General features: G+C 35.0%; 1 protein-coding gene across 6 annotated transcripts in view; it reads right to left on the bottom strand.

Annotated features, from left to right (window-relative positions):
* Window positions 1–22,281, bottom strand: part of RELCH (RAB11 binding and LisH domain, coiled-coil and HEAT repeat containing) — a 112,282-nt gene that overhangs the window by 43,936 nt on the left and 46,065 nt on the right. For all 6 annotated transcript variants that reach the window (XM_034996072.1, XM_034996070.1, XM_034996073.1 and 3 more), the window contains 6 exons: window positions 15,327–15,439; window positions 10,853–10,943; window positions 7,850–7,921; window positions 3,532–3,672; window positions 2,913–3,077; window positions 963–1,110 (listed from right to left, as the gene is read on the bottom strand). In XM_034996072.1, the coding sequence (XP_034851963.1) occupies window positions 963–1,110; window positions 2,913–3,077; window positions 3,532–3,672; window positions 7,850–7,921; window positions 10,853–10,943; window positions 15,327–15,439 (730 nt within the window). The remainder of the gene's footprint in view (window positions 1–962; window positions 1,111–2,912; window positions 3,078–3,531; window positions 3,673–7,849; window positions 7,922–10,852; window positions 10,944–15,326; window positions 15,440–22,281) is intronic.

Genomic DNA, 22,281 nt, shown 5'->3' on the forward strand with positions numbered 1-22,281 from the left:
TGAATTTTCCTTCTCCTCAATAATATTTTAAAATGTTAAATTAACTCTACTCCATCCATTCTCAATTTTTCCAGTAAAACAGACATTCAAACAGTATATACCATTTTTATGTTGTGCTTCGTGTATTCTTGGACACGACTTCATTCCCAAAGATTAAAGGCAGCCCACAGTTTACATGAAAACTGCAAAAACATTAAATGTCTGTTGATGTTCTCAATGTTATCATTCTTTTGTCTATCAGAAGCCAGTAAGAGACATGGACAATTTCACAAATCTGAAGAAGTTGCAAAGGGATCTCATACAGAGTAATAGCTGGTCTATAGCCATTTATCCTGGGGTTTGGGTGCAGTGGGGTTACTAAGTGCCATGGATCAAAGGTCTCTTACTAGTTAGGTGGACACTGAGAGAAGAGAATACTGGCTTTTGCTATCAATGTCACTATTTCTGAAACTAAGGCATATTCCTTCTTTGGAGGAAAAAAAAAATCTGCTGCAAATGCTTATATTCCTGTCAAGGACAAGTAGAAAAGAGTAATTACATTTACCTTCCCCTATTGAAAGTAAGATGAAGCAGATAGGGGAGAAAAAAATATAAAGAAAGTGGAAATGACAAGCTTCATAAACTGGCACTAGTAACTATTCAGTGACCTTTTCATTGATTCAGCTCTATTAATGAAAGAAAACTTCCTTCAGCCGCTGGAAAAAAAGGTTATCAAGACTATAGATTAGGAATGGAAAGAAAGTACAAATATTATAAAATAATACCATGAGGCTTCTTCATAAAAGATGAAGGCACCATTTAACTTAGCTATCATATAATCTATGACCACAAGATTCCACACATATATTTTAGTAATTATGCTATCTTATAAAGTAATTTTTAGAAGTTTAAACAAAAACAATTCTTTGGGAAGCTAAGTTGCTGATATTCTACATCTTCCTTCCATAATTTAAGTTCAGTACCTTCTATCTGTGGCACTTCACCATGAAGCTTGGCTTTGCTGGAGAAAGGTGCATTCTGCAGCACTAATGCAAAGAGAGATGGGATCAAGGACTGCAAAGCAGAAAGATACATGTGCAGCTTATGTTCATCCAGCCCGTGCTCTCCTTCCTGAAACATAAGGAGGTGGAAGCTAGTTTTAGTTTTCTGAAATTAGGTATTTATAATGCTCTTCCTTTCGTGGCAATGAATAAAGCATTTAAGGATCTGTATGGTAGACTCACAGCACAGCACTTAGTGGAGATGTCTATGAATCTTTTCTTAATTTCTCTAAGTACATGAAAATGTGAAGAAGCACTAAGGCACTATATAAGTAATATAATTTTTTATGTGGAAATCTTTAGGGTGAACATCAGTCATTTCAATTTGTATGAAACTGTTTCTAAAGGCTTTTTTTCTTTTAAGAGGATCTTATCCTTTGAAATTTTATAAGTCAGGATAAAGAAACTAAAGTGAGCCACAGGAATAATTTTAAATGTTCAACTGTTAGATCAGCAGCAGCGCTTGCTACTTTCCTTCTCCTACTTCTGGTCTCCTTTTACAGATTTGGTGGCATCTGTATTTGCCAGCACTGAAAGCACTTTAAAATAATTCAACGCACAGATGAAATGTGGGAGAAAAAATTTCAAAAGGAAACAAAAGAAAGAGATAACAGAAAGAAAAAAAGAGTAAAAGGATCGGTATGGTATACAGAAACCAAATGTTAAAGTAGAAAATAGAATCATTAGAGACAAAAGTGGGTACTGCTATTCAAATCCACTTGAGATGTCATTACTATGTTATAAAATAACAACTGTGTCAGAGATACCAGATATATGAGTTACACACTATCAACTAAATTAGTTAATCTCTTCATGGAAGAATTACTACCTGTGCGGAATACTGCATCCTTAATAGCAAAATGGAATTAACCATGTTATGAAATGGAACAAGAAAAACAAAGGAATGGATAATTTTCAGGTAGAAGGAATGCAAACATTAAAAAAAATACTTTAAAAAATTTCCTGGGTTTCATAAAAAGGAGTACTTTGGTCTAGTTGTCTATAGTTTTTTTAATACCCATTTTTAAATTTATAGAAAAAAAATCCAAATTTTTAAATTAAATAAATACATGTGGATACATATAAGACTGTCTACAGAGTAGTCACTATGCAAGAGCCTTATAGATTCTTTAAAATTTGGGGGTAGAACGGGTAAGAGTTTAGTATCAGTGACTCATACCTGTCATTTGATGGCTGTAAGACCCTGGGCAGGTTCCCTAAAAGCTCAGTTTCCATACCGAAACCAAAATACAATTCAAAGAGTTATAAGAATGAAATAATACGTTTTATTTAGAAGGTATCTACCCTAATGCACATAATAGGCATTAAAGAAATGTTAGTTTTTCTTCTAGACTCTAAAGGGACTTTTTAGTACAAAAATTAAATCAAGAAGTTACTATCTTTTTTTCAACTTTTCTTCATTTCTTTTATTTGGGAAAAAAAAATGTTCATTTTAAAAAGGAAATGAACTACTGCAGTGAAGTAAACACAGTTAAAGCATTTTGAAATCGTGTAAGTAAGAAAGCTTTAGAGACTAATATTTTAGTTATCTCTGCATTCTGGGACTGGAGCTGATATGTCACCTAAAATCTTTAAATCTTCAGAAGAGACAAGGAAGAGCTAGCTTTCTGAATAATGTACAAGTGAGTTCCACAAAGGTGCTACTTCATGCCCTTTCTCGTCTGGCTTCAGCAAAGCAGAACTTCCTCAAATCTCTCTTGGCTCTAATCCAATAAAAATCTTTAACTGGTAAATTATTAGAATGTTCAGCTAAGTGGTACTTTCTGTCTTTGCTCCCCAGCATTCTTCCAAGATGACTTAGAACACACCTTTTACATTTCTATAAACTGTATACATAAAGAAAGCATTTACCCTGAGAAGTTTTTCTATCTTGTTCAGCAATGTAGGTATAAGATGAGACTGTAAATTTCCCAGTTCTGTAGTCCAGGCAGCGTAGGCTGGTAAAAATACTTGATGTGTTGCGCTAACTACTCTTTCTGAGGGATCACCCAAGGCTGACAGCAACAATTCAAAACCCTGCCAAAAAGAAACAGGTAAAATTTAGATTTTTAAAAGAATAAACTTCCAAAAAAAAAAAAAAACCCCTCAATAAAAAGCAGTAAGTATACACTGCAGTACATTTAGAAAACATTTTAAGCAAGAAAGCAAGCCATCCATAATCCTATCCTTCCCATTTTCTTTAAAGAAAATGTCATGTATCCATTGATGCGGAAACCAAAAAGAAAAGGTGGTAAACATGGCATGCTTGTTGCCAATTTCCTGCCACAAAACTATGGCAGAGATTGCAAATGAATCCTAGCACTCTTTCTTCTGAATTGAAGTAAAACCAGGCAGCCAACTGCAATTGGTTAAAGCTGACATACCTGCCATCCCTACTATAGATTATTGGGTAGCTGAATCAGAGATTTGGAATATTAACTTATTTGGAATTTTATAATGGAGTAAATGGAGTTCATTCTGAAAAACATACCTGTTGATATTTGTCTGGATCATCAATGTATCCCATAATGATACCGAGGCTTTTGATCACAGCTTCTCTTACTAAATCTGCCTTATCTTCCATTAACATTTGTTGCAACATTGAGAGAACCAAGGAGCTACGTATTTCTTTCTGAAAATAAATAAAAACATGTTTTTACTATTTATTTTACACTAGCAGTAGAAAAGCATAGAAAATAATAACAGACATCCACATATTCAAAATCCAGATTAAATATATTCACATTTTCTGTTTTTTTAAGTCTTCATTTTTCAAAGACATAAGACATTACAGATACAGCTTGTCTGACTCTCCAGCCTCTCCCACCTTCTTCTACCCTCCCTCTCTACAGATAACATCTACCTTGAATTTGGTATTAATCATCTTCCAGCATGTTTTTCTTTTTTTTTTTTTAAAGATTTTATTTATTTATTTATTTTGACACAGAGAGAGAGAGAGACAGCAAGAGAGGGAACACAAGCAGGCAGAGAGGGAGAGGCAGGCTTCCTGCTGAGCAGGGAGCCAGATGCAGGGCTTGATCCCGGGACCCTGGGATCATGACCTGAGCCGAAGGCAGATGCTTAACGACTGAGCCACCCAGGCGCCCCCCAGCATGTTTTTCTATCTACTAAATATGTGCAAATCCTTCAAATCCTACAGCACATAGTAGCAAGCACTTTTGGCAAACCAACGAAGTCAACACTGCTATAAATGGACAATGACTTCTACCAATACTTGTTTTTAACTCAGAGAAGAGCTTTCAGAGTTTTAATAACAGGAGAGATTACAAACATGGCTCCGTTAATCAAAAACATTTGTCTGGGGTAGGAGTGTGGAAACATTCTAAAATCCTGGTGTTCCTATTTTTTGAAGAACTGAGAAAAGAAACAGGATGATAAAATATGAGAGCAAACTTTAAAAATACTTCAAAGGGAACTGCATTGCTATCCTCAGATGCTACTCTTTTAATATAATGTCAACCACTGTTGTATCTTAATTTCACAATTTTTTTTTTGTTAAAGAATGTTTTAGCCTAATTAATGCCTGAAGGTAAAATAAAGAGCTATCATTATGCCAATTCTTGCCCTTACTTCCCTTCTCTGGACCATTATTATAATTTGATCAGTTTATAAAATTCTTCAAATCTAAACTTGTTTATGTCCTTTTCACATCTAATAGTTAGAATACAATTAAGATAGAGGATGTGACCATTTTCATAAATTTACAGTGTGATTTTAGTATGCAGAGCAAGGTCTAACGGTCATCTTTAAATGACCTAGTTTTTGCTTTGACTTCCTAGAAACAAAAGTATATGTAATTTTACCAAATTTTGGTCACATTTAGGTTGTTGAGTATGTCTTTTAGTACAGCCTTGTTTACTTATCCTCTAGGATAAAAACTGCCCAAAAAACTGCCTTGAAGATCTTAAAAGGGCTTCTGGGTTGGTATCAGCCTCGGCAGCAGGACGTAGGTAAGTAAACTTCAGCTGGGTATTTGCTTCACATTGCTCTGGGCTGACGTCAGTTGCAGCAGTTAGTTTCAGTACGCCACAGGGAACCCACAGGACAAGTCAGGAGGCTACTCCACTGAAGCCATGACCACGCTGAGATTTTACTGTTAGCAGCTGTGGTGGGATATTAGGCAAGTGAAAATCCATGGAGGAAACATTAAGTCTATTATTATTTTTTTTTAAAGATTTTATTTATTTACTTGAGAGAGAGAATGAGAGAGAGAGAGAGAGAGCACATGAGAGGGGGGAGGGTCAGAGGGAGAAGCAGACTCCCTGCTGAGCAGGGAGCCCGATGTGGGACTCGATCCCGGGACTCCAGGATCATGACCTGAGCCGAAGGCAGTCGCTCAACCAACTGAGCCACCCAGGCACCCATTAAGTCTATTCTTGATACTGCTTAACATTCTACTATCAGGGGCAGTGTAGAACAGCTTATTTATCCCCTTTGTGCATGTGATGTTCATCTCTGCTTGGAACAGTATATAAAAGGATGCTCAAAACTGACTCATGTAGGGGCACCTGTTTAGGTCCTTTTCACATCTAATAGTGAGAATACAATAAATATAGAGGATGTGACCATTTTCATAAATTTACAGTGTGATTTTAGTATGCAGAGCAAGGTCTAACAGATTTGATCTCCAGGCTGCAGTTTGTCAAGTCCTCCTTTAAACTATGGTTGTTTAAATTAAAATAACTGTGATGTCACCTCATTCCTCTACCCTCTCTAAGCCCTGGACTTATGGAAAGATACCTAAAAGAGTTTAACAGTCCAGGGGTCCTCATCTTTTTGATGGAAGGATTCCTTTAGTCATTTAAAAATTACTGAGCACTGCAAACAGCTTTTATTTGGGTGGGTAATATCTACTGACATTTATCATATTAGAATTTAAACTGAGAAATTTAAAAACAACAATAAAATCATTTAAGGTTAGTAACATGTATAACATTTTAATGAAAATAACTATAAAACAAAAAAATTAGTGAGAATGGTGCTTTACATTTTGCTGCAAATCACTTTAATGTCTGACTTAAAGGCAAACAGGTAGATTCCCTTATCTGCTCTGCATTCAATTGTTATGATAGTTTCAGCTGAAGTTTTTAAGAAAATCTGGCCCCACAGAGACATGTAATTGAAAAAGGGAGTATTTTAATAGCCTTTTCTGATAATAGATTTTTTTTTTAAGATTTTATTTATTTATTTATTTGAAAGAGCAAGAATGAGAGAGAGGGAGCACATGAGAGGGGAGAGGGTCAGAGGGAGAAGCAGACTCCCTGCTGAGCAGGGAGCCCAATGCGGGACTCAATCCCGGGACTCCAGGATCATGACCTGAGCCGAAGGCAGTTGCTTAACCAACTGAGCCACCCAGCGCCCAAGAATAGATATTTTAATTCTACACTAAAACTGGACAAGTGGTAGTTTCTTAGAGGTTAGATGCAATGTAGAATCTGAAACCATGATATGGTTCCTTGCTAATAAACTCTAAACTCTGGCACATTAAATTCCACTGCTTAGGTGTGTGGGTGGCTCAGTCGGTTAAGCGTCTGCCTTCAGCTGGGATCATGATCTCAGGGTCCTGGGATCAAGCCCCTTGTGGGGCTCTCTGCTCAGCAGGGAGTCTGCTTCTCCCCCTCTCTCTGCTTGCCACTCCCCCTGCTTGTCCTCACCCCACTCTGTCAAATAAATAAATGAAGTCTTTAAGACAAAAATTCCACTGGTCTATCTTGGACTTTGCCTCTATTTTTACCCATGTGTGATTTTGAGCAGTATGCATTGGTCATTTGGGAAACATTGTACCATAGACTTATTCAGACGCTCTTCAATATTGACACATTTTATTATAATCTCAAAAAATCACATGTTAAGATCTCAGAAATGTGTTTACATACTCAGAGGCTGTCAAACCCATGGTGGCAGATAATAAATTTTCCAAAATTCTCGTTCTCACTTAAAAGTTCCAATTTTATCATTGGCAATAAATGTCATCTACTTGTTTTTCCTTAAAGTGACAGGCTCATTTCACTCATTTTCATAAAAATATCTGCTAAATACTCATTTCTGAATAACGAGAGCTTGTGTGTTAGTGGTTGGTCAAGTAAAATCAGTATCTCATGAAAAAAGGAGCTAGCTCAATTCACAACTCAAGCTATTTGAAATCCTTTTCCTGAAGTAGCCATTATACCTCAGGATACCTCAGCAAAAGGGATTGATGTTAGTATTTTCCATTTTGTCACACAAAATATTAAAAAGATATAAACTCAAGGGTCAAAATTTAGTAGAATTAATAATTTTATTGATTCATCAAAGCTTATTTTTGAGTGAAACTGGCTCTTCTGAGTATATGGCAGTGAAGAATACATCATTATCAGTATATTTGGGGGTCACTGCCTAGATCAGGGCTAATGCATTGGCATTGTTGCCCATTATAGCTTCTGTACCAATAATGTAAATGTAAACACAGAGAAAAAGATGAAAAGTGTCTTAATATTATGAAAATAATTTCACCTCATGGACCCCTCTGAAAGGATCTCAAAGAATCTCCCAGGGTCCTCGAACCACAAATTTTGAGAACTGCTGATAATTTAATACATTTATGGCTCATGCAAAATGGTTAATATACCTATCTGCCTGTAATGCCATATTATATCAATGTGAGACTAATCTTTTTGGCTCATCTCCTTCCTTTTATTAGGATAGCATGCCCTGGGAGAATTTGAATTAAAATATATAAGTCACTTGATAAAAAGTTTCTCTATTATTAAAAAGGAAAAAAGTTTTGAAGAAAAAATGACAATTCTTACAGGAAGGTAAGGTGCCAATGCTCCACAGGATTCTGCCACAAGTAGTCGTCTTTCTGGGTATTTGTGGTTAATCTAGAGTAAAAAATAAACAAATTAAGCATAAACAACATAACCTCCTTTCCTCCAACAGAGAATTACTCCTCACAATAAATCCTGTTAAGAATGCAATAAAGCATCTTTTTTTTTTTTCCCACTTCTGGGAATCCCTGTGTGCCCATAACTGGATCAGGAATAAGGGAATCAGAGAGAGACTAAAAAATGAGGCCACAGCGGTTATCTGTTAAAGAAAAAAGGATAAAGCAAAGATGAAAATGTGGCAAGGTGTCTAGAGATGGTAGGCTTACCTATAACTAGGCTTTCCTTAGGATGTCAGAAGCACCTTTCTCCAGCCCTAGCAACATTAGTTTATTTTTAAATTTGAAAAACTCAGCTTCTGGATATTATAGATATGGCTTATAATATGTGCCAGGAGCGACTCATCAGTTCTCTTTTTTAACTAAGGGATTAGGAAGTAAGTTAATCAATGATTTAACCAGAGCCAAAATACGATTTTGTTTTTAAAGTAAGCAGACTTCAATCCATTCCTGTTTGTATATGCAAGATGTTGGGGTTTTGCTGTTATGATAACTACACTGAACCATAACAACAAAATAAAAAAAATGACACATACTGGGTTTTGTTCCCATATGTCTTCTTCATAGAATATAAATCTTTCCTTGACTGGAAAAGAAGTATATCTGTTCTCATATTCCCATATGAAAAGGTGCCATAATTCATTAAAGTATTGGATGCCTAAAATTAAGAAAAGAAATTACATAGCAATCTACTGGGCAACAAATGGGAGGCAGTCGGCTAGATAGATCCCCAATATCCATGTTTATTCAGGTAATAGAAGAGGTGGTGGTAATGATGGTTATTATGAACATCTGTAAACTAAATTTTCCAGAAATAGTAACCTCAGAGCAGAATGGTTTGAATGTCAAAGTATGTTATATGTAAACTTTCATTTTGCTTTTTAGTCTAGCTCAATGAGTCTTAAAATTAAATGTACGTACAAAAATCAATTGTATCTCTCTATATTGCAAAAAATGCAAAATAAAATTAAGAAAATTCTATTTACAACAGTATCAAAAAGAATAAAATATTTAGGAATAAATTAAACAAAAAAAGTACAAAAATTGTGTTCTGAAAACAACAAAACATTGTTGAAAGAAAATTTAAAAGAACTAAATAGATGGAAAGACATCCTAAATTCATGGGTAAGACGGCTCACTATTGTTAGGATGGTGAGATACTCTCCACACTGATCTACAGATACAATGCAGTCCTTATGAAAATTCCAGATGGCTTATTTGCAGATTTTGATAAGTTCATCCTAAAATTCACATGGAAATTCAAGGGACCCAGAATAGCCAAAACAAACTTGAAGTAAGAGAACTAAGTTCAAATGGTTGGAGTTTCTTTTTGGGGTGATAAAACTGTTCTAAAATTGATTGTGGCAGGGGCGCCTGGGTGGTACATTCGGTTAAGCAGCTGCCTTCGGCTCAGGTCATGATCCCGGGGTCCTGGGATTGAGCCCCGCATCGGGCTACCTGCTCAGCAGAAGCCTGCTTCTCCTTCTGTCCTTCTCTTGCTTGTATTCTCTTTCTGTTGCACTCTCTCTAATAAGTAAATAAAATCTTAAAAAAAAAAACTGATTGCAGTGAGGCCTGTACAATTCTGTGGATATACTAAAAAACACTAAATTGTACACTTTAAATGGGTGTATTATATCTGAATATCTCAATAGAGCTTAACAAAAAAAAGGAAATGGAAAAAACTGTTTAGAAATTATAAATACCTATGAATAACTGTACAGAACTGTAAATTTAAAATTGTATATGCTGTTTCCAAATTCGACTTCCAATGATTAGAGCCTCACCCTAAATTAGTATGCATTATAATCCAGGTGACCTAAGGGACTGTCAGAGATAAGAGGACCATATATAATGTTCAGTTTACATATTTAATCTAGATATAACACCACTAAATTTTAAAGAAAAAAATGAATACTCAAATTAGGAATAGAATTCTTTTTTTTTTTTTTTTTAAAGAGGAATAGAATTCTAAAGGACCATATGCTTTAATGATATTCCAGAGACCAGTATTAAGAATAAGTGACTATGCTATTATAAATAAGGCCATGAAATTTGTCTTTATAAGTAAGAAATCCATCTTTTTTTAAAGATGGATAAGTATGCCACTTAATGATCTAAACATCAAGTCTAGAAAGTCAATGACTGTGAGTTTTCCACAGGACTGGAATATTAAAATTCAATATAAAACCAAAAGTATTGTAAGTAAATGGGTGAGGTGGATTATAAATACAAAAACCTCCCACATCAACAGTTTACACTTTATATTCTGTATATATTTGTAATATATACAAATATATAACACATATATTATTTCTATTACCCCCCCCCTTACACATATGCAAACACACATGGCCTCCCTCTCCCTTGAACCTACCTCAGGGCTTTTGCATTCACAGTAACTCACTTCATTCAGATCCTTGCCTAAACATCCCTTTCTCAGATTCCTGCTCTGACCACCCCTTCTAAAATAGCATTCTCCATCACTCTCTAACCCTTATCCTGCTCTATTTTTCTTCATAATCTATAATAATATAAGACATATCATTTATTTGTTTACTCTTATCTCCCCACTAAAAGGTTTTTGTCTTTTGTTCACCACTGTATGTATTTTGTCCATTACTGCATGTAATGACTGCAGCAGTACCTGGCACTGAAACCAGTGTTTCTTAACTATGTGTTGGAAGAGCGAAGAAAGCAAAGCATCCCAGAGCATTCTTAGTGCTGTTAAATCACCGTGCTGGACTACAGAAAGAGCAGCATAATTTAGATCCCACATATTTCCTATTGGCATTTAAAACAGAAAATATGAACACTCATAATAAATTAGAATATAGTAGCTAGGGGAAAACCCAATACAGTTATTTACCTGTTCCCAACACTGTGGTAAAAGTTCAGCCTCTACACGTGTTGGTCCAACATGACGTGCAAATGCCACACAACCTGTCAGTATCATCTGCCTGAAAAATAACATAAATTAATAAACACTTGTACTTGCATTAGAAAGCACAACTTTCTAAGGGTTAAAAAAAGCCAGCTCTGTAATTCACACAACATACAACATTTTTGTACAATCAAATTAGACTTTTCCAACAATGGACTAGGCCGCCACCAAGAGAACGAGTTAGTTAAGACTCCTTCCCCCAGCAGTGGCAACACCATTTGTGAGACTTTGTGAAGGGATTCTCTACTGGTGTGAAGCTTAATCACATAACATAATTTAGGAGGTTAATCTCATAACCTCCTAAATTAACTTCCCATACATGCATTCTGAGATAATATGTCTAATGCTTCAGCTTCTACTGAATTTCAGTTTCTAGACACTAAACCAGCCAGTGATTATTCCCCCAATGTTTCTATAATTTAAAACTATGGTATCACATTAGTAAAATGGTATTTCTTAAATCAGCATTTTATACACGAGATAAATGTGGTAGGCAGCTTCTGACATGGCTCCCAGTGTTGTCTATCTCCTGATATTCATGCTCTGTGTCATTCCATATCCTTGAGTGTAGACTGTACCTAATGATTTGCTTCCAATGAACAGAATAATGGCCAAAGTGATTAGGTTACAGAAGTCTGTGATGTCCATCTTTGGGACCCTCTCTATTGCCTTCTCAGCTGGCATGCTTTGATGAAGTATGTGGCCATGCTGGTGAGGCCCATGTGGCAAGGAACTTAAGGAAACTCTGGCCAAAAGCCAGTAAGAAACTGAGGCCCTCAGTTCACGAACCCATGAGAAACTGAATCTGCCAATGATCAACTATATGAGTAAGCTCAGAAGCAAATCCTTTCAAATTGAGCCTTGACAGGACCATAGCCTCAGCCAACATCTTGATTATAGCCTTGTAAGAGACCCTGAAGCAGAGGACCCAGATTAAGTGACTCACATAAACTGTAATATAAAAATAAGTGTTATTTTAAACCACTTTCTTTTGGGGTAATTTGTTACAGAACAGTATATAAATAATATAATAACTTCACTTGAATTGACAGATTCGAAACTTAAGAAAGTATAAAACTTTAAATATGATTTTGCACTCTTCAGAATGAAGTTCCATTTTAAATGACTTTAAAATGCAGAATTATAAATTTTTCCTCTTTTATCTAGTTCAAAACAGTAAAACCTGATGGGTAGTAGCCAGCTTCTAGGAAGAACAAATTAGAATGTTTAATTCATATTAATAATAAAAATAGCACTTTAAGCCCAGGCACTGCTCATTGCTACTTCAAGTCAACTTAACTTAAACTGCAAAATGACCTTAAATTTCTAAATAACTGTTCTCTCAAGTAGAGAAGAATAATGACAGACAAAGAATATGTGGCCAACAATGAGGAAAATGTTGAGCCAGTCTATCTTCATTGTATACTGCAGCTTATTCTCACCACAACCTTGTATTTTTAATCTATCTGATTCCCCTTAATATGTATATTATTGTCTTCTATGCCTACTTCTCAACTTTCCTTTTGCTTTTCTATTTCCTTCTACTTTGGGAAGGCAACTAAAGTGAATAAAAGAAAATGGGAAAAGAAATTCCAAGATTTACAGACAGCATTTTAGCTGCCTGTTCCCCAATGAAAACTTCCTAATATCTGAACATTGTTTTTTCCCCACTAGTATCTTAAAATAATGAGAAGGCATATACATTGGTTCCACAAATGTTGGTAATAAATGAACTTAGGTGAAATGTAGGCATTTCAAGCACTTGCAAGAAGTATACACTTGTATGAAATCTTCATGTGAAATAACTTTAAATCACGAGCCAGCATCGACATACTAAAGATGTACAAACTTGTTGAAAAAATGTTAGGCCCCTCAAGGCAAACTTCTTAGCCAGCAGAGTTAATTTTAAAAAGTCTGACAGTTTTGAAATACAGGTTGAAAACAGAAAAGGTAAGATGGCCAACAGATTATTAACAGCATTGCAAACAGGCTCCTGTCACGGTAAAAATTAATGTTCCCTTGGGGTGCCTGGGTGGCTCAGGTGGTAAAGCATCCAATTATTGACTTCTGCTCAGGTCATTATCTCAGGGTGGTAAGATCGTGCCCTGTGCTGGGCTCCACGCTCAGCAGGGAGTCTGCTTGAGATTCTCTCTCACTCTGCCTCCACCCCTCCCTCCTCACACTCTCTCTCTCTTTCTAAAATAAATAAATAAATTTTTAAAAAAAATTAACATTCCCACTTGTAGAAAAATCACAGGACAGGGGTTGTTTGACTAGTATTTGATGCAGGTAGAAATATGGTGTCAATTATGGTTGTTAGCAAAGAACAGGCAAAAAAGCACTAATACTAAGTATAAAATTAAATTTTTCTTAGGATACAATCAAAGAAGTCTGAGATTTATTAAGTAAGGAAAAGTAACAACTAATTATATGACAAATATATTACGCTAACTTAAACATTTTGCTTTCTTACGTTGTTATTCACAAAACACACAGTGAGTCAACTGATTAATATATTTAAAAAAATACTTGTATATCTGAAAGGTGAAAAATTTAAATGTGAACACGAGTGCTGAATTCCTGACAGATCTCAACCTGAAGTAATAATAGGTACTTTTGGCCACCAGGTGGCAGCTATTAGCTTTACATGTGGAGTCTATGAAACAGGCTAGAGATCTAGAGGTTTTTGCCTTGTAAATTTAAAAATAACAATGTAATAAATGTTATTTAATTATTAAGTTATGAAGACAGGGAATAGTATTTTTTATCTTATTTTAAATTCAATTAATTAACATTTAGTGTATCATTAGTTTCAGATGTACTTCAGTTATTCATCAGTTGCATATTATTTTTTTATTATTAATTTTTTATTTTTAAAGATTTTATTTATTTGAGAGAGAGAATGAGAGAGAGAACACATGAGAGGGGGGAGGGTCAGAGGGAGAAGCAGACTCCCTGCTGAGCAGGGAGCCTGATGCGGGACTCGATCCAGGGACTCCAGGATCATGACCTGAGCCGAAGGCAGTCGCCTAACCAACTGAGCCACCCAGGCGCCCTCATCAGTTGCATATTAAACCCAGTGCTCATTACATCACGTGCCCTTAATGCCCATCACCCAGTTACCCCATCCCTCCACCCCCCCCCCCCCCACTTCCAGTAACCCTCAGTTTGTTTCCTAGAGTTAATAGTCTGGGAATAGTATTTTTCAACGTGAAAATAAAATATTAATTTTTCTACACAGCACCATCAAATTGTTCTAGAAAATTTTCAGTTTGCAATAAATAGTGATTTAATTTGCCTTCTATTTGACTAGCATGTGAGGACTGCTGGTATAGATTCATCTTGACTGGATCCTGAAAGGACATGTTTCTCTGCTTGCCCAGGTATATTCTGGTAAGAAGGGGAAAGAGATATATACTCATAAGGTTTTAAAGTCTATATGACTGTTTTTATTCCCAGAGTTGAGAGATACTTTGTATTTAAAATTTTGAGCTTTACTTGTTCTATGGTTCAATCTTACGATTTCCCAACATTTTCAGATAAGGTAAAAATTTTGACAATCAGTGAAACAAGTATTGAATATATAAAGTTACCTAATCATAAAGTACAATACTACTGTTTTGCAAAAGTATAAGCAAAATTTTTTTCATTAAAATAGAAAATTACAACATAGAAAAACATTTCAACTGCCCAATTTTACCCATCCAGTGCTTAGTTTACCTACTGACCCACAAGGATGGGTCATGTTCACAGTTGCACAAGGATGGGTCATGTTCACAGTTGCACAGCTTCACTTAAAAGTCTCACCTTTATTTAAAGGTTTTACCTCTCAGGTAGGCGTCATTGTTGCCTGATCAAAACCTATTCCCCATTCTTCTGGAAAGTCATCCTGATGTGTGTCCCTTCACTACCCTCAGATATAACTCATTTCTCCACTCAGGTATCAATAGTTGTGAGTACTGAAGTCATAACCAACAAAAACAAAATACTATATCCCTCTAGCCACATAGTAATTGGTTTACAAATAGCCCAGTGATATAGAAATTGATATATTAAATATTTTACTTTTGTAGAACCTGTTAAGAAGCCATTCATCTTTGGGAAAAAGGGGGAATATTCTTAGAAATCAAAAGTGAAAGATTAAAGGCAAAGAAATATTTGAATTAGAAGTCTAAAGGTAACTAATACAAAAGTGTACAAATCCAGCATGAGTAATTGGAATAACAAGAATGGAAACAATGTAGAGCTTTGTGAATGGGACCAATGTTTCCTCTGCTTATTAAAATAAATACTGGGACAGAAAGAAGGCATTTAGCTTAAAATGCTAATCGTGATGCCAAATTCGTAAGATTAATAAATTAACATTATATTTATTTCCCAAAGAAGTAGTCATACTTACCTTTGCTCATCATCTGGCCTCTTGATCAAATTGAAAAGTATATGGAGAAGCTGATCTCTTTCTTTAGGCTCAGGATGCAGGCATGCTGTACACAATATGAGGGGGATCAACTCCTAAAGAAATATGAAGGTGGAAAAATTCAAAGTGAAAATGTGTTGAAGAATATTCATTTTTTCCCCCAGAGTATTCTTAAATGAACATTTAAAATGAAATAAACCTCAACATACAAAAGAGCAAATTCTAATTTTGTAAAATAAGTAATTCAAGAGAAAACACTGAAACATATATTTATGTGTTGGTTGTAGAGAAGGTGTGAATCATAATGTAATAAGGTTATTAAAGTTGCAACTAACCTTATTTCCTTATCCAGTCCTTTCTAATGGTCTACTAGTTTTTGCACTAAGTAACATTCTATCTTACTTTAAGCTGATAGAGTAATTTTAATTTTGAAAGTGTTTAAAAAAAAAACTTGCAGAAGCTAACTATATTTTAAAATTTAGAAAGCTAACAGAAAATCAAGACAATTCATCCCACTTCCACAAGTACAATATCATCTGTCTTAATTAAGATTACCTGCAATTAATAATTTTGTACCCTTCCCACTTAACCCCATGACTAATTAAAAAGAAGACCATTTCCACAGGTGTTGAATGGTCTCAGCACTGCTATAGAGTGTTAGAAATGTTTTATATTCAAATGGAAATTTTTAACAATTGTACATTCAACATGCAGAGGTAAATTCAGTATTTTGTAGGAAAGTAATAACAGAAGTTTATTTCTCTCTTCCAAAGAACTATGTAAACCGAAGTTGTTTTATATTTTAAATAAACTAAAACAAAATTCTGAAATATATTCAAAAGATATTGTTTTTCATTTTGGAATAAATTTTCAAATCTAATGAGAATAAAAGTCCCAAAACATTATTTTTGGAGGAAAACTTTCTAAACTGTAAAAATAATATTTTACAGCTATTTTAAAGAAATCAGTATGATGTTATAAGAACAGAATGATTACTCTCACCATTTCTTTTTCCCATCTATCTTCTTACCCAGCAAAAAGTGCTAGTAGATTTAAAACAGAAACTGATCAGGGCACCTGTGTGACTCAGTGGGTTAAGTGTCTGCCTTTGGCTCAGGTCATGATGCCAGGGTCCTAGAATGGAGCCCAGCATCAGACTCCTTCCCTGGGGGGTTGACTTCTCCCTCTCCCTCTGCCCCTCCACCCCACTCGTGCTCTCTCTCAAATAAATAAATAAAATCTTAAAAAAAAAAAAAAAAAGGAACCGATCACTATGAATAATGCATGATATCCTGAAGAAAAGTCTACACTGTAGAAGTTTCTTCCCATTCTGAAGATGCTCGCTTAAAAAAGGATGATACGATTTTTAGCAGAGTTGAGACTACAGCTTAGAGGAATGACTACAAGTCCCTTTCCATTATTTCTAAAGTCTTCATGTATTATTTTAAAATTATAATTACCTGGTATAAATCTTAAATTGAAGGCACAAAGATACAGATAAGAGGTAAGAATAAACCTGAGAAGTAAAATTAAATTTAAAACATTTATTCTGTCATCTTTGTATTTGGGCACCTCTGTAGGTTTTACATTAGTGAGCAAATGAAAAGCAAAAGTAATAAAAAGTAATTAGGGAAAATAATTTTGTACTGGGAATGGAAGACAAAATATAGATCCTATATTGTTAAGTAATGTTTTTACCAGAGATTTAATATGATGCTTGATGGATTAGTCTTAACTTTGTATGAGAAAAATAAACAACCTTTTATGAGATACTAGAGTAGGAGATCGTTAATAACAGGGATTATCCTAATCCTTAGAGGATTCCATTTAGACTACTAAGAGCCAATGATACTCAGGAGAGGACTGAGACATTCCATCAGCATATCCCACTGAGAAGAGAACCTTAAAGATGAAAAAGCAGTTATTCTAGAAGGCACTAACAAAAGGAGAAAAAATTTTAATGCATGAAAATCAAGAAAGACTCTATTTTATTCGTATTTTCCCCTCATGTCAGATCCTCCTTTCCTGAGTTTTCTTGCTTCCTACTCAACCTTCCTCCTTTTTCCATTGTCTCTACATACATACTCTTCCATTCTCTTCCTATATTACTCTTTAAATATAAAGTTTTGCAATGTAGATATTTGCTATAATCGCAAATACATACATACACACTGTTGAAAATATAATTATTTAGCTTTTTTATCTCAAAAACAAGCATAGCAAAATAATTGTGTTACTATTTATTCTTTGTGCCTTTCATTTTCTTTTTTTCAAATCATGAGGCTTAGTGATTCTTAATCAAAGAGGAAGTTTACGTCCTACATTAATATAAAGAATCTTTTAACTGAAATATGGCTGTAGACGTGCCAAACTGAAACCTAATGAAAATCACAAACTTCTCTGATTTTTAGTTTCTTCAAGTAAAACATAAAAAGAATTAATATCAGGGCAGAAATGGGAACTATTTCATGCACAGCCTGCAATTTTCTTCTCTATTGCTAATGTAGAATTATTAATTTTTCCTTCTGAGATCAAAGTTGGCCTCACAAAGCCTTAGCACTTACCAAAGCACTTCTCAACACAGCAGCTATTACCAACCAATCCAAATTGACACATGGGAGGAAAACCTGTCACTTCTTGTACCCTTAGACTCTAAAATTCTATGAACTTAGGACTTTGAAGGAAAATATATTTCACTTTTCTGAATCACAGTAATAAATTATATTGCCATTTGCTTTTATTTCTTGCTGGCAAAATTAACAACATATGGGAAGTCACTACCAATCATTTTTGGATGCTATTCCATGCCAAAGAGAACTGAGTACATCTTGGCACATTAATGGCTCAAACAGTTATAACTCAGTATATAAAGTAGGTCAGTCGCTTCCTCTTACATAAATACAGAGCTGAGAAGAGGCCCAGTAAGTAATGGCAGAAAAAAGTGGAAAGAGTAGTTTGTTTCTCATAGAATCATCAAGGATTTTAACTGCTAAGTTATGACTGGCTCCAAATATCTTATTTGTTCACAAGTTCTATTTGTACAAATTCATTCATTTATTCACAAGTTCCATTTGTACCACCTTTGAAATAAAGAATTCTGTACACATGTATCTGCTGTTGTATATTCTCATTTATTTACTGTGAATTCATTCATCTTTTTCAAGCCTCTGAAGTATTAATACATCCACATCAGAATTTATTAAGTCTGCATTTACCATTTTCACACTATTCATAAATTTATAGATTTGAATCAATATTCTCCCTTTGGTATCTCTCCCCTTTGGTATCATCTCTCCAATGAAGAAGTCTAGTGTTTTAAAAACTTTCCTTATAATTCTTGAATGAAACATTTAAAAGGTGGTAGCTAAATTTCCTTCAGAAGGCAAGGTGATAGTGGTTTAAAAATGTCTTTAAATGATTACATATAAAAAATGTATTGAGACTAGGAGAGCAATGTTAGACATCATATCTAAAGCTTAAGAATTTTTCACATGGGGTGCCTGGGTGGCTCGGTCGGTTAAGCATCTGCCTTTGGCTCAGGTCATGATCCTGGGGTCCTGGGACTGAAGCCCGGCATCGGGCTCCCTTCATAGTGGGGAGCCCGCTTCTCCCTTTCCCCGATGCCTGCTTGTGCTCTCTCTCTAGCTTTCAAATAATAAATAATCTTTAAAAAATAAAGAATTTTTCACATGAAAAGATCCTTAAGCAAATCAGATTTAATACTGCATGTTGATAAAAAATAATAACCATGGTAATAAAATACCTATGGCTTTGGTAACATTATATACAAAAAGTAGTGGCCCCCTACCCACAAACAAAAAGTTACTGTGTCAATACTTCAAAGCAACAGAAATCTTAAATATTTCATTTAAAACATGCTTTAGCAACTGATAGTACTCAGTAAATGTGTATTGAAATGAAATATAAAACAGATGTCCTACTAATCACTAGAGAGCAAATCAGTGCAGTAATCCTGTAGCAGAAGGTATTCCATTACTTTATTGTCATTTTGGAAGATATTTGTAAGGCCTTTAGAATTCATTAATCTAAAAGGCTTAGTAACTTACATTTTACTCAAGTAAATGACTTCTGCAATTTTAATAACAAAGCAAGTTCTCTCTATATGAAGGATCTCCCACCTCTCAAATCTTAGGTTGCCAAAGGGATTTTGTAGAGCATTAAACAGTTCAGTTTTACAACTAAAACAAAATAACTTCTAATGATAACAAAGAAATCACTTTAGAGATAGGAAATGTCTTTAGAGAATTTTACATTTGATTTTATGAGTATTTTTACTTAACTTTCTTAGTCTTACAAAGATTAGTGTGTTTAGACTACAAAAAGGGGGAGGTGGGGAGAGGAAGCACCTAAAAAGGATCTAAAACAATCCGGTGATTAGATGTTGGGTGGGGGAAATGAAGGCAAATTTTAACATTAAAAAAGGCATGGAAATGTTGGTAAGACAATGGCTTCAAGGTCTCAAAGAATTCTAAAACAGAAAAGGAAGCACTACATTTAGATCAGATGCCAAGGAGGAAATGTCTGAGTGCTTCAGATCAAGAAGAAAAATTCTACGGTTTAGAAAGGTAACACATTAGTCCAGTAAATTATAGTTCACTGCTTGCCCTCATTGTTCCATTAAAATTATTTCCTATAACTCAAGCGTCATTTAAAATTTTTAAGTAGATGTTATTTTAAAATTTTCCATTTGGTCTTTTGCCTAGATATTAAGCAATACCAAATTACAATTTAAATTCAAGCTATGATAAATGTACACCCTCTGATTTAGATTTTCAGTTGAAACTTGTCAGGGTGTTGACAGTAATACATTTAAAAAAGGAAGAGGGGCGCCTGGCTGGTCAGTTGGTAGAGCATGTGACTCTTGATCTCTGGGTTCTGAGTTCAAGCCTCATGATGGGCATAGAGCTTACTTAAAAAAATAAAAAGAAATAAAGAAATAGGGAAATAAAGAAAGGAAGGAAGGAGGGAGGAAGGTAGGACATTACAAAGACTCACATAAGAAAAAAAAAAGATTACTCACCTTTGGAACAAGTTCTATACTTCAAGGCTCCTAAAGTATCTATTCTTAGAATTATTATCTACTGCTTATTATTTTCTTAGAATTACTCCTAAGGTTCAACCTTCAGGAAGCCTAATTAAAATACTTGAATGACTTTAAAATCCTGATACTGCTGGGGTGCCTGGGCTCAGTAGGTTAAGCATCTGCCTTCAGCTTAGGTCATGATCTCAGGGTCCTGAGATCAAGCCCCGCCTCAGGCTCCCTGCACGTTCAGCACGGAGTCTACTGCTCTGCCCGCCCCCAGTAAATCTTAAAAAAAAAACAAACAAACCCCAAAAAACTGATACTGCTAAAGAGAATGTGATTTACTTCCAAAATTAACATACACATACAAACACACATTAAATAGTAAAAGTAATCACTAGAGAGCTTTGTCCAAAAGAGATGGACAAAGCTTATCTACTTCACCATACTATCTATTTTACTTTACTTATCTACTATTCTTTTGTATAACTCTTGAAGGGGTTCAGAACAAGTCTCCCCAAAATGTGCCATTTTGGCATGTGGACTATTTTGAGCTGAAGGCAATCAAGATCCAGCAGAACCAAAGAAAAACTTTTACCTCTTCCTTAAACTACCAAAAATAATTTAGATAGGGGGCCTGCCCAGAAAGAGAGCTACTTCCAAGAAATAGGTAGTTTTATCTGAATGACTTATCTGTATGAAAGGACAAACACCTAATTACCAACATCTGCTCTTCTTATTGTCCTGTGAATCACCCTCCTCCCCGTTTTTACACCATTAGCTCAAGATGGCATATAAGCCTAATTAATTGCCCAGCTTGTCCTTGGATCTTATATTGCTATGCGGCCCTCCTATACATAGGTAACTGAATTTATTTTTCTCCTATGAATCTGTCCTATATTAATCTGATTATTAGACTAGCTAAAGAACTTAGAAGGACAGAAGTATAACCTTTTCCTCCCCACCACTCTCATATAGTTATAATTACTGGGCTATTATAACTCATAAGTTAAAAAATTCATCATGGAGCAAACATGAATGTAATATAAAAGAGCAAAGTTTGGTTTCTCAGAAGATAAGCAGCTCTTTAGAGATACTACTACATTTAAAACTTTTAGGGAGGAGCACCAGGGTGGCTCAGTAAGTTAAGTGTCTGACTCTTGGTTTCAGCTCCGGTCATGGGATCAAGCCCCTCAACAGGCTCTCGGCTCAGTGCAGAGTCTGCTGAGATTATCTCCCCCTCTTTTTCCCTCTCTCTCCCTCTCTCTGTTCTTCCTCCTGCTCATGTGATGCTCTCACTCTCTTTCTCAAAAATAAATAAATAAAATTAAAAAAAAAAAACTTTTAGGGAATTGGTTCTCTCCTTTGCCTCTTTTTTTCCCCCAGCTTTAATGAGATATATTTTATATATCATAAAAATTCAAGTGTACAGTCAGTGGTTTTTAGTATATTCAGTGTCATGCAACTACCACCAATCTAATTTTGGAACAATTTCAACGTCTCAAAAAGAAAGCTTGGACTCATTCCCCATTTCCACTTGCCCATCCCCATTCCAGGCCCAGACTTCTCCTTTGCTTTTCCGAGTCAGCTTTCCTTGGCATAGAATGAAAATAAAAATTAAATTTAGATATATCATTTAAAAATGCTTTTAGAAGTAATCTTTTATGAAATCTTATTTTTAAATTACAGAATTTTCCCTTCAAATGCATTTAAAGCAGAGACTGTGAAAAATCAACTCCTTTAGCCTATACACATACATTTATTCTGTAGTTTGGTTTGAAAGATTCAAATTCTTCAATGAACTCATTAAGATGAGCTACTACATAAGCCACAAATAGAAAATTTGTTCATGATTTTTTTTCCTCCTCAAATCAATAGACAAGTAGGTCTTTA

The sequence above is a fragment of the Mirounga leonina genome, unplaced genomic scaffold (genome assembly GCF_011800145.1).
Source record: "Mirounga leonina isolate KUSES-001 unplaced genomic scaffold, KU_Mleo_1.0 Mir_93, whole genome shotgun sequence".
Classification (NCBI taxonomy): Eukaryota; Metazoa; Chordata; class Mammalia; order Carnivora; family Phocidae; genus Mirounga; species Mirounga leonina.